General features: G+C 45.4%; 1 protein-coding gene across 1 annotated transcript in view; it reads right to left on the reverse strand.

Moving 5' to 3' along the window:
• Positions 1-252: 252 nt before the first annotated feature.
• LOC136507367 (uncharacterized) overlaps positions 253-13,626 on the reverse strand; it is a gene marked incomplete at its 5' end in the record, with an annotated part of 30,484 nt that continues 17,110 nt past the window's right edge. The window contains one exon of the mRNA XM_066502119.1: positions 253-261. Within this exon, the coding sequence (XP_066358216.1) occupies positions 253-261 (9 nt within the window). The remainder of the gene's footprint in view (positions 262-13,626) is intronic.

Here is a 13,626-nt window from a genome sequence, read left to right on the forward strand (position 1 = left end):
TTTATACCTTTTCTATTCATCATGTTCCAATAAATAAATATGGAAAACAAAGAATAAATAACGGCCTTTGAACCTTTATTTTTTCCTAAAAACTAAAAGTTTTCACTGTCAAGTTATTGATGCAGTTTTAATTAAGAACAAGGCTTATCTTATAAAAACTTGGTTGAACTGATGGTCTAACTAATCAAATGCGAACTAATTGAAAGCATCTAGACCCCTAGTTGGGTTTCGGTGATTAATGATAATACGTGATTACTGTGACTGTAACAACCCAAAAATCCACACACCAAAAATCATAACTACAAAATTTTTGTTGTTACCCTATGCAATGTTGAGTGACATCTGTAGGAGCCAACCCTAGGTATTGCATTAGTGTCGATACGGGCCCCACAGGATACCCCGCAAGGGAGAGAGAAGATCTAGTTCAACTAGGATTCTTCCCATGGAATCTTAGTAGTAGAACTATTAAGTAATCCTACTAGGAAATCTCATTGTAAACCGACTAGGACCCTGGCCTCCTGACTATATAAAGGAGGACAGAAGGACAACAATTGAACAACACAACATATCACAATCAATCCAACGCAAAGGCGAACACCGACTGGACGTAAGGTTATTACTCGATCTACGATCGAGGGCCTGAACCAGGATAAGTCGACTGTCTCTTGCGTTAACCATCGAGTTCAGCATACGCCGAAGCCCGAACATACTGCCCCGGGTACCCCCGTGGCAGGCTATCGGTGGTGAAACATCAACAGCTGGCGCGCCAGGTAGGGGACTTCAGCAACTTTGCATCCGAGAGCTCAATGGACCTCGATAACATGATCTTCCCGACGGGATCAACTTTCATCTTCGGCTCATGGATCTGCGAGGCGGACAACTACGGCAGGCTTCAAAGCCATCTCCTCAAAGATCCGGATCATCATGAAGAATTTCCTATTTCGGCAACTACGACGGATCAGCTCACCAGAAGATTCGCGCAGCTCACAATATCCGATTCAAATAAGATTTCACGGCTACGCGCATCCGACTCGAATTCAAGCTCCGTGTCCGAGATGAAGTCTTATTCAAGTGCTTTCAAGAAACTGAGTTCTTTTTTGGCAGGATTCCAGAGCACAACCCAAAACAACTCAGATTACCCTCAGAGTTCTTTCAAAGAGTCGAGTTCTTTTCCACTTGGGCTCGACAACACGACAAAATCCTATCAGGGACAGTTCAAAAGGTCTTTCAATCCAATGCTTGGGATACCACTGACAGGAGCTCAGGAGGGTCTCGTGCTAACGATAACATCGCAAGACTGTATCATCCACTGGCCAGGTTCCGTTCCTGAAGATAGCGGAACCCAACTAGTCGGCACAACAACAACAGCTATTCTACCTTACCAAGAAGGAGACTCGATCTGCGACATCGAGGCGTCTACTGAAGTCATCAGCAACTCTGACGGTATGAAAACTAACACCAATAACAGAACGGCTCACGCATGGGAAGTGCTCATGGTTCGACGTCCTCGGTCACCATTAAACCCCCCAGAAGCACCCGATGTCAGGTCATCAGATGAGTCAGAATCCAACATATCACCCTTTGCCCAGGGCTACGATGGAGAAACCGAGAGTCAGAGACAGGCTAGAGAAAGGAAAAACAAGTTGAAGCAAGGGCGCCAACACCGCGCTAGGCAGCGCAGAGAAGCCTAGATCAGATACGAGTCAGATTTGGCTGAATACGATAAAAGAAAATCACAACAAGAAGCCGAAGAAAGACGCACGGTGAATACACCTTACGATAAGATTCGAGAAGCATTAGAAGAACTCAGGGCAACTTCACATCGCGGAGAGAAGTACGAACAGCTCCAGGACTTGCTCCGGTCGACGATCCCAAGAACGCATGAAGAGAGAGCCCGATCGAGACTACCCACCAGATCAACAACCCGCAGGCAAGAAGATCAAAATCAAAGGAAATCCGCTTTCGAAAGACTTGGGCCAAGTGGAAGCCATAACGGAGAAAGTAGGAAGGAACATAATCAAGGCCACCAATTTGAACAACCAAGGAAGACCAGGAGTAGGGTGCCTACCCAGACAGCCTCGCAGACTTATTCCCATCAAAACAACACTTGGCCAGAAGAAGGGGCTGAATCCGAATTCAAAGAAGCCGGAACGCACGACAGATTCCCCTGTTTCGCGAACAGGTTGGCATCAGTACGATTACCTCACAAATTCAAACCGTCTAACCACTCCAAGTATGATGGCAAAACCGAACCAAGGCAATGGCTCAGAATATATTCACAATCAATTGAACTAGCCGGAGGAGACGACGATATCAAAACCTTGTTCTTTCCCATGGCACTAGAAACTATGCCCCTCCAATGGTTCGACAAGTTAAATCCAGGATCTATCAGAAATTGGGAGGACTTGCAAAGAGCTTTTTGTGAAAATTTTGCAGGAATCATTACACACCCAATCACTCATGCAGAACTGAAAGGACTCAAGCAAAAGGGAGGCGAGAGTCTCAGAAATTACTATCGACGATTCGGCGAACTACGGGCTCAAGTACATGACATCACCGAACGAGAAGTGATTGAAGCTTTCTCTCACGGAATCATGGCTAGGTGGTAATTTCAAGATTTCTGCAAAGAAAATCCGAGAAACAATGAAGAATTCAGGCGGACAGTGGAAAAGATGATTACTGCAGAAGAAAAAACACGAGAGAGGTTTCTGGATAGAAGCAACCAGGACAACCCGGACAAGCAAAATCACCAAAATAGCAGACATCAAGAAAGGAAACGTAGACCAGACAATACCGTGGCGATGGCCGACAAATCAAAGAAATTTTCCAAACCCAGAAGATATGATGACATTGAAAACATACGTTTCCCATTACACCCTAATGGGAGGCACACCATCGGAAATTGTTACACTTTCAATGATCGATACACAAGAAAAGATAGTAAGGAGAACACCAAAGAGGACAATCAGAAAAAAGACGAAGACAACCATGAGGACAAAGGATTCTAAAAACCCAGGGGAACGGTAGCAGTGATCTTCTCAGGGGCTCCAGATTGCAGAAGCAAACATCAAGAAAAACTAGCACTACGGACTATCATGACAGCAGAACCAGCTACACCAAGATATCTCAATTGGTCACAGTATCCTATCCAATTTACCAGAGAAGACCAATGGACTAGCGTGGCAAACGCAGGCCATTATCCACTGGTTCTAGATCCAACTATTGCTGGTATGACTGTCACCAAAGTATTAATCGACGGGGGAGCCGGACTCAACATCATATTTTCGGAAACACTAAGGAAGATGGGACTACAACTCGCCGGGATGATCACACCAACAAGCACACCTTTTTACGGAATAGTACCCGGCAAAGCAGCCATGCCGCTCGGACAAATTACTCTACCAGTCACTTTTGGAACACCCTCAAACTACCATACGGAATTCATCAAATTTGAGGTGGCAGACTTTGAGTCATCATACCATGCGATTCTTGGACGACCAGCACTAGCGAAATTCATGGCAATACCGCATTACCCGTATTTGCTGCTCAAGATGCCAGGACCTAACGGAGTACTTTCCCTTCGAAGTGACTTGAAACGCGCCTTTGACTGCGATGTTCAAGCAATCCAGATTGCAGCCAGAGCACAAGATGACCAAAGTAGAAAAGAAATAGCCACAATTGCTGCACAGATGAGCCAAGAAGAATTAGAAATACCGGCTAAAAAGCCCAGCATCATCACACCACCAAAAGAAGCCGACGTCAAGCAAATCGACTTGGGCACCGGCGATACCTCCAAGACAGCAACCATCAGTGCTCACCTCTCGGCAAAATAGGAACTCACGCTCACTAACTTTCTTCAGGACAACAAAGATATCTTCGCTTGGAAGCCGGCCGACATGCCAGGTGTCCCAAGAGAGTTGGCTGAGCACAGAATTGATGTTAATGAAAGCTCCAAACCTATAAAGCAACGACTACGACGATTCTCACCCGACAAGAAGGCAGCGATTAAAAAGGAAATCACAAAACTGATGGTAGCCGGGTTCATCAGAGAAATCATTCATCCAGACTGGCTAGCTAACCCGGTCCTTGTGCAGAAGAAGAACACGGACGAGTGGCGCATGTGCGTCGACTACACAGACCTCAACAAACATTTCCCAAAAGATCCGTTCGGGCTACCACGCATTGACTAGATAGTCGACTCAACAACAGGGTCTGCACTATTATCCTTTCTCGATTGCTATTCAGGGTATCACCAGATCGCATTAAAAGAACAAGACCAGAGCAAGACGTCTTTCATTACTCCGTTCGGTGCTTACTGTTACAAAACCATGTCGTTTGGACTAAAGAACGCTGGTGCCACATACCAAAGAGCTATCCAAACTTGCCTTGGGGATCAAATCGGTGAAAATGTGGAGGCATACGTGGATGATGTAGTAGTGAAAACAAAGAACCCAGACACTCTGATTGAAGATTTAAAGCAAACCTTCGAAAACTTGAAGAGATGGAGATGGAAATTGAACCCAAATAAATGTGTATTCGGAGTTCCCTCGGGACAACTACTCAGATTTTTGGTCAGTCAGCGTGGGATTGAAGCCAGCACCAAGCAAATTCAAGCTACAACAGAGATGGGCCCACCTAGAAGTATCAAAGATGTGCAGAAACTAATAGGATGCATGGCGGCCCTCAACCGTTTCATATCAAGACTTGGCGAAAAGGGGTTACCTTTCTTTAAACTACTAAAGAAGACAGAAAAGTTTGAGTGGACAAAAGAAGCCGACGAAGCTTTCAAGAAACTTAAGGCATACCTCACATCCTCACCAATTCTCACACCCCTAAGGAAAGACGAAGATATGATGCTATACATTGCGGCGACTACTGCTGTGGTTAGCACGACAATAGTCATAGAAAGAGAAGAAGAAGGACGCGTGTATAAAGTACAACGACCCGTATACTACATCAGCGAAGTATTATCTGAATCAAAAATCCGATACCCGCATGTACAAAAACTACTCTGCGCTCTACTTATCACCTCACGCAAGCTTTGCCACTATTTCGAAAGCCACAAGATTACCGTGGTGACAGACTTCCCGCTCGGAGACATCTTACACAACAGAGATGCGACGGGACACATATCAAAGTGGGCAGTTGAACTCGGGGCTCTTAACATCGATTTCACCCCGTGGAAAGCGATCAAATCTCAAGCCCTTGCCGATTTTGTGGCTGAGTGGACAGAGATTCAACAGCCTTTATCAAGTACAATCCTTGACCACTGGAGGATGTACTTTGATGGATCACTCAAACTAGGCGGAGCCGGTGCAGGCGTTCTCCTCATTTCTCCAGAAGGAAAACAACTCAAGTACGTCCTTCAGATATTATGGCAAGCTACAAATAATGAGGCAGAATATGAAGCCCTCATCCACGGGCTACGAGTGGCAATTACCCTCGGAATAAAGAGATTACTCGTATATGGCGATTCAGCAGTGGTCATCAACCAAGTAAACAAAGATTGAGATTGCACAAAAGAAAACATGGGTGCTTACTGTGCTGAAATACGGAAACTTGAAAAACATTTCCAAGGATTAGAAATTTTACACGTCCTGCGCGATTCCAACATTGCTGCAGATGTCCTTGCCAAGCTCGGATCAGACAGAGCAAAGGTTCCACCCGGCGTATTCATAGAAGAGCTATCAGTTCCATCTATCAAACAACCCGGTGAGACAACCCATGAAATTCAGGCTAAAGGCGTTCAGATCTTGGTAATCAACACTTCATGGAGCCAAGTTTTCATCGACTATATCAAAGAAAATAAATTGCCAGCAGATAAAGCAGAAGCCACCCAAGTTGTTCGCAGAAGCAAAAACTACGTTCTAGTAGGAGATAGACTTTACAGAAGAGCAGCATCATTAGGGGTACTCCTGAAATGTGTCTCATTTGAAGAAGGCAAAGAGATCCTAGACGAGATACACTCAGGTTGCTGTGGAAATCATGCCGCTTCAAGGACACTGGTTGGCAAAGCATTTCGCACCGGATTCTACTGGCCAACCGCTTTGAAAGACGCAGAAGAACTTGTCAGAAAATGCAAAGGTTGCCAAATGTTTGCAAGACAAGCCCAGGAGTAGGGTGCCTACCCAGACAGCCTCGCAGACTTATTCCCATCAAAACAACACTTGGCCAGAAGAAGGGGCCGAATCCGAATTCAAAGAAGCCGGAACGCACGACAGATTCCCCTGTTTCGCGAACAGGTTGGCATCAGTACGATTACCTCACAAATTCAAACCGTCTAACCACTCCAAGTATGATGGCAAAACCGAACCAAGGCAATGGCTCAGAATATATTCACAATCAATTGAACTAGCCGGAGGAGACGATGATATCAAAACCTTATTCTTTCCCATGGCACTAGAAACTATGCCCCTCCAATGGTTCGACAAGTTAAATCCAGGATCTATCAGAAATTGGGAGGACTTGCAAAGAGCTTTTTGTGAAAATTTTGCTAGGAATCATTACACACCCAATCACTCATGCAGAACTGAAAGGACTCAAGCAAAAGGGAGGCGAGAGTCTCAGAAATTACTATCGACTGATTCGGCGAACTACGGGCTCAAGTACATGACATCACCGAACGAGAAGTGATTGAAGCTTTCTCTCACGGAATCATGGCTAGGTGGCAATTTCAAGATTTCTGCAAAGAAAATCCAAGAAACAATGAAGAATTCAGGCGACAGTGGAAAAGATGATTACTGCAGAAGAAAAAACACGAGAGAGGTTTCCGGATAGAAGCAACCAGGACAACCCGGACAAGCAAAATCACCAAAATAGCAGACATCAAGAAAGGAAACGTAGACCAGACAATACCGTGGCGATGGCCGACAAATCAAAGAAATTTTCCAAACCCAGAAGATATGATGACATTGAAAACATACGTTGCCCATTACACCCTAATGGGAGGCACACCATCGGAAATTGTTACACTTTCAATGATCGATACACAAGAAAAGATAGTAAGGAGAACACCAAAGAGGACAATCAGAAAAAAGACGAAGACAACCACGAGGACAAAGGATTCCAAAAACCCAGGGGAACGGTAGCAGTGATCTTCTCAGGGGCTCCAGATTGCAGAAGCAAACATCAAGAAAAACTAGCACTACGGACTATCATGACAGCAGAACCAGCTACACCAAGATATCTCAATTGGTCACAGTATCCTATCCAATTTACCAGAGAAGACCAATGGACTAGCGTGGGAAACGCAGGCCATTATCCACTGGTTCTAGATCCAACTATTGCTGGTATGACTGTCACCAAAGTATTAATCGACGGGGGAGCCGGACTCAACATCATATTTTCGGAAACACTAAGGAAGATGGGACTACAACTCGCCGGGATGATCACACCAACAAGCACACCTTTTTACGGAATAGTACCCGGCAAAGCAGCCATGCCGCTCGGACAAATTACTCTACCAGTCACTTTTGGAACACCCTCAAACTACCGTACGGAATTCATCAAATTTGAGGTGGCGGACTTTGAGTCATCATACCACGCGATTCTTGGACGACCAGCACTAGCGAAATTCATGGCGATACCGCATTACCCGTATTTGCTGCTCAAGATGCCAGGACCTAACGGAGTACTTTCCCTTCGAAGTGACTTGAAACGCGCCATTGACTGCGATGTTCAAGCAATCCAGATTGCAGCCAGAGCACAAGATGACCAAAGTAGAAAAGAAATAGCCACAATTGCTGCACAGATGAGCCAAGAAGAATTAGAAATACCGGCTAAAAAGCCCAGCATCATCACACCACCAAAAGAAGCCGACGTCAAGCAAATCGACTTGGGCACCGGCGATACCTCCAAGACAGCAACCATCAGTGCTCACCTCTCGGCAAAATAGGAACTCGCGCTCACCAACTTTCTTCGGGACAACAAAGATATCTTCGCTTGGAAGCCGGCCGACATGCCAGGTGTCCCAAGAGAGTTGGCTGAGCACAGAATTGATGTTAATGAAAGCTCCAAACCTATAAAGCAACGACTACGACGATTCTCACCCGACAAGAAGGCAGCGATTAAAAAGGAAATCACAAAACTGATGGCAGCCGGGTTCATCAGAGAAATCATTCATCCAGACTGGCTAGCTAACCCGGTCCTTGTGCAGAAGAAGAACACGGACGAGTGGCGCATGTGCGTCGACTACACAGACCTCAACAAACATTGCCCAAAAGATCCGTTCGGGCTACCACGCATTGACCAGATAGTCGACTCAACAGCAGGGTCTGCACTATTATCCTTTCTCGATTGCTATTCAGGGTATCACCAGATCGCATTAAAAGAACAAGACCAGAGCAAGACGTCTTTCATTACTCCGTTCGGTGCTTACTGTTACAAAACCATGTCGTTTGGACTAAAGAACGCTGGCGCCACATACCAAAGAGCTATCCAAACTTGCCTTGGGGATCAAATCGGTGAAAATGTGGAGGCATACGTGGATGATGTAGTAGTGAAAACAAAGAACCCAGACACTCTGATTGAAGATTTAAAGCAAACCTTCGAAAACTTGAAGAGATGGAGATGGAAATTGAACCCAAATAAATGTGTATTCGGAGTTCCCTCGGGACAACTACTCGGATTTTTGGTCAGTCAGCGCGGGATTGAAGCCAGCACCAAGCAAATTCAAGCTATAACAGAGATGGGCCCACCTAGAAGTATCAAAGATGTGCAAAAACTAATAGGATGCATGGCGGCCCTCAACCGTTTCATATCAAGACTCGGCGAAAAGGGGTTACCTTTCTTTAAACTACTAAAGAAGACAGAAAAGTTTGAGTGGACAAAAGAAGCCGACGAAGCTTTCAAGAAACTTAAGGCATACCTCACATCCTCACCAATTCTCACACCCCCAAGGAAAGACGAAGATATGATGCTATACATTGCGGCGACTACTGCTGTGGTCAGCACGACAATAGTCATAGAAAGAGAAGAAGAAGGACGCGTGTATAAAGTACAACGACCCGTATACTACATCAGCGAAGTATTATCTGAATCAAAAATCCGATACCCGCATGTACAAAAACTACTCTACGCTCTACTTATCACCTCACGCAAGCTTCGCCACTATTTCGAAAGCCACAAGATTACCGTGGTGACAGACTTCCCGCTCGGAGACATCTTACACAACAGAGATGCGACGGGACGCATATCAAAGTGGGCAGTTGAACTCGGGGCTCTTAACATCGATTTCACCCCGCGGAAAGCGATCAAATCTCAAGCCCTTGCCGATTTTGTGGCCGAGTGGACAGAGATTCAACAGCCTTTATCAAGTACAATCCTTGACCACTGGAGGATGTACTTTGATGGATCACTCAAACTAGGCGGAGCCGGTGCAGGCGTTCTCCTCATTTCTCCAGAAGGAAAACAACTCAAGTACGTCCTTCAGATATTATGGCAAGCTACAAATAACGAGGCAGAATATGAAGCCCTCATCCACAGGCTACGAGTGGCAATTACCCTCGGAATAAAGAGATTACTCGTATATGGCGATTCAGCAGTGGTCATCAACCAAGTAAACAAAGATTGGGATTGCACAAAAGAAAACATGGGTGCTTACTGTGCTGAAATACGGAAACTTGAAAAACATTTCCAAGGATTAGAAATTTTACACGTCCTGCGCGATTCCAACATTGCATGCAGATGTCCTTGCCAAGCTCGGATCAGACAGAGCAAAGGTTCCACCCGGCGTATTCATAGAAGAGCTATCAGTTCCATCTATCAAACAACCCGGTGAGACAACCCATGAAATTCAGGCTAAAGGCGTTCAGATCTTGGTAATCAACACTTCATGGAGCCAAGTTTTCATCGACTATATCAAAGAAAATAAATTGCCAGCAGATAAAGCAGAAGCCACCCAAGTTGTTCGCAGAAGCAAAAACTACGTTCTAGTAGGAGATAGACTTTACAGAAGAGCAGCATCATCAGGGGTACTCCTGAAATGTGTCTCATTTGAAGAAGGCAAAGAGATCCTAGACGAGATACACTCAGGTTGCTGTGGAAATCATGCCGCTTCAAGGACACTGGTTGGCAAAGCATTTCGCACCGGATTCTACTAGCCAACCGCTTTGAAAGACGCAGAAGAACTTGTCAGAAAATGCAAAGGTTGCCAAATGTTTGCAAGACAAGCCCAGGAGTAGGGTGCCTACCCAGACAGCCTCGCAGACTTATTCCCATCAAAACAACACTTGGCCAGAAGAAGGGGCCGAATCCGAATTCAAAGAAGCCGGAACGCACGACAGATTCCCCTGTTTCAGCGAACAGGTTGGCATCAGTACGATTACCTCACAAATTCAAACCGTCTAACCACTCCAAGTATGATGGCAAAACCGAACCAAGGCAATGGCTCAGAATATATTCACAATCAATTGAACTAGCCGGAGGAGACGATGATATCAAAACCTTGTTCTTTCCCATGGCACTAGAAACTATGCCCCTCCAATGGTTCGACAAGTTAAATCCAGGATCTATCAGAAATTGGGAGGACTTGCAAAGAGCTTTTTGTGAAAATTTTGCTAGGAATCATTACACACCCAATCACTCATGCAGAACTGAAAGGACTCAAGCAAAAGGGAGGCGAGAGTCTCAGAAATTACTATCGACGATTCGGCGAACTACGGGCTCAAGTACATGACATCACCGAACGAGAAGTGATTGAAGCTTTCTCTCACGGAATCATGGCTAGGTGGCAATTTCAAGATTTCTGCAAAGAAAATCCGAGAAACAATGAAGAATTCAGGCGGACAGTGGAAAAGATGATTACTGCAGAAGAAAAAACACGAGAGAGGTTTCCGGATAGAAGCAACCAGGACAACCCGGACAAGCAAAATCACCAAAATAGCAGACATCAAGAAAGGAAACGTAGACCAGACAATACCGTGGCGATGGCCGACAAATCAAAGAAATTTTCCAAACCCAGAAGATATGATGACATTGAAAACATACGTTGCCCATTACACCCTAATGGGAGGCACACCATCGGAAATTGTTACACTTTCAATGATCGATACACAAGAAAAGATAGTAAGGAGAACACCAAAGAGGACAATCAGAAAAAAGACGAAGACAACCATGAGGACAAAGGATTCCAAAAACCCAGGGGAACGGTAGCAGTGATCTTCTCAGGGGCTCCAGATTGCAGAAGCAAACATCAAGAAAAACTAGCACTACGGACTATCATGACAGCAGAACCAGCTACACCAAGATATCTCAATTGGTCACAGTATCCTATCCAATTTACCAGAGAAGACCAATGGACTAGCGTGGGAAACGCAGGCCATTATCCACTGGTTCTAGATCCAACTATTGCTGGTATGACTGTCACCAAAGTATTAATCGACGGGGGAGCCGGACTCAACATCATATTTTCGGAAACACTAAGGAAGATGGGACTACAACTCGCCGGGATGATCACACCAACAAGCACACCTTTTTACGGAATAGTACCCGGCAAAGCAGCCATGCCGCTCGGACAAATTACTCTACCAGTCACTTTTGGAACACCCTCAAACTACCGTACGGAATTCATCAAATTTGAGGTGGCGGACTTTGAGTCATCATACCACGCGATTCTTGGACGACCAGCACTAGCGAAATTCATGGTGATACCGCATTACCCGTATTTGCTGCTCAAGATGCCAGGACCTAACGGAGTACTTTCCCTTCGAAGTGACTTGAAACGCGCCTTTGACTGCGATGTTCAAGCAATCCAGATTGCAGCCAGAGCACAAGATGACCAAAGTAGAAAAGAAATAGCCACAATTGCTGCACAGATGAGCCAAGAAGAATTAGAAATACCGGCTAAAAAGCCCAGCATCATCACACCACCAAAAGAAGCCGACGTCAAGCAAATCGACTTGGGCACCGGCGATACCTCCAAGACAGCAACCATCAGTGCTCACCTCTCAGCAAAATAGGAACTCGCGCTCACCAACTTTCTTCGGGACAACAAAGATATCTTCGCTTGGAAGCCGGCCGACATGCCAGGTGTCCCAAGAGAGTTGGCTAAGCACAGAATTGATGTTAATGAAAGCTCCAAACCTATAAAGCAACGACTACGACGATTCTCACCCGACAAGAAGGCAGCGATTAAAAAGGAAATCACAAAACTGATGGCAGCCGGGTTCATCAGAGAAATCATTCATCCAGACTGGCTAGCTAACCCGGTCCTTGTGCAGAAGAAGAACACGGACTGAGTGGCGCATGTGCGTCGACTACACAGACCTCAACAAACATTGCCCAAAAGATCCGTTCGGGCTACCACGCATTGACCAGATAGTCGACTCAACAGCAGGGTCTGCACTATTATCCTTTCTCGATTGCTATTCAGGGTATCACCAGATCGCATTAAAAGAACAAGACCAGAGCAAGACGTCTTTCATTACTCCGTTCGGTGCTTACTGTTACAAAACCATGTCGTTTGGACTAAAGAACGCTGGCGCCACATACCAAAGAGCTATCCAAACTTGCCTTGGCAATCAAATCGGTGAAAATGTGGAGGCATACGTGGATGATGTAGTAGTGAAAACAAAGAACCCAGACACTCTGATTGAAGATTTAAAGCAAACCTTCGAAAACTTGAAGAGATGGAGATGGAAATTGAACCCAAATAAATGTGTATTCGGAGTTCCCTCGGGACAACTACTCGGATTTTTGGTCAGTCAGCGCGGGATTGAAGCCAGCACCAAGCAAATTCAAGCTATAACAGAGATGGGCCCACCTAGAAGTATCAAAGATGTGTAGAAACTAACAGGATGCATGGCGGCCCTCAACCGTTTCATATCAAGACTCGGCGAAAAGGGGTTACCTTTCTTTAAACTACTAAAGAAGACTAGAAAAGTTTGAGTGGACAAAAGAAGCCGACGAAGCTTTCAAGAAACTTAAGGCATACCTCACATCCTCACCAATTCTCACACCCCCAAGGAAAGACGAAGATATGATGCTATACATTGCGGCAACTACTGCTATGGTCAGCACGACAATAGTCGTAGAAAGAGAAGAAGAAGGACACGTGTATAAAGTACAACAACCCATATACTACATCAGCGAAGTATTATCTGAATCAAAAATCCGATACCCGCATGTACAAAAACTACTCTACGCTCTACTTATCACCTCACGCAAGCCTCGCCACTATTTCAAAAGCCACAAGATTACCATGGTGACAGACTTCCCACTCGGAGACATCTTACACAACAGAGATGCGACGGGACGCATATCAAAGTGGGCAGTTGAACTCGGGGCTCTTAACATCGATTTCACCCCCGCGGAAAGCGATCAAATCTCAAGCCCTTGCCGATTTTGTGGCCGAGTGGACAGAGATTCAACAGCCTTTATCAAGTACAATCCTTGACCACTGGAGGATGTACTTTGATGGATCACTCAAACTAGGCGGAGCCGGTGCAGGCGTTCTCCTCATTTCTCCAGAAGGAAAACAACTCAAGTACGTCCTTCAGATATTGTGGCAAGCTACAAATAACGAGGCAGAATATGAAGCCCTCATCCACGGGCTACGAGTGGCAATTACCCTCGGAATAAAGAGATTACTCGTATATGGCGATTCAGCAGTGGTCATCAACCAAGTAA

The sequence above is a fragment of the Miscanthus floridulus genome, chromosome 15, assembly GCF_019320115.1.
Source record: "Miscanthus floridulus cultivar M001 chromosome 15, ASM1932011v1, whole genome shotgun sequence".
Classification (NCBI taxonomy): Eukaryota; Viridiplantae; Streptophyta; class Magnoliopsida; order Poales; family Poaceae; genus Miscanthus; species Miscanthus floridulus.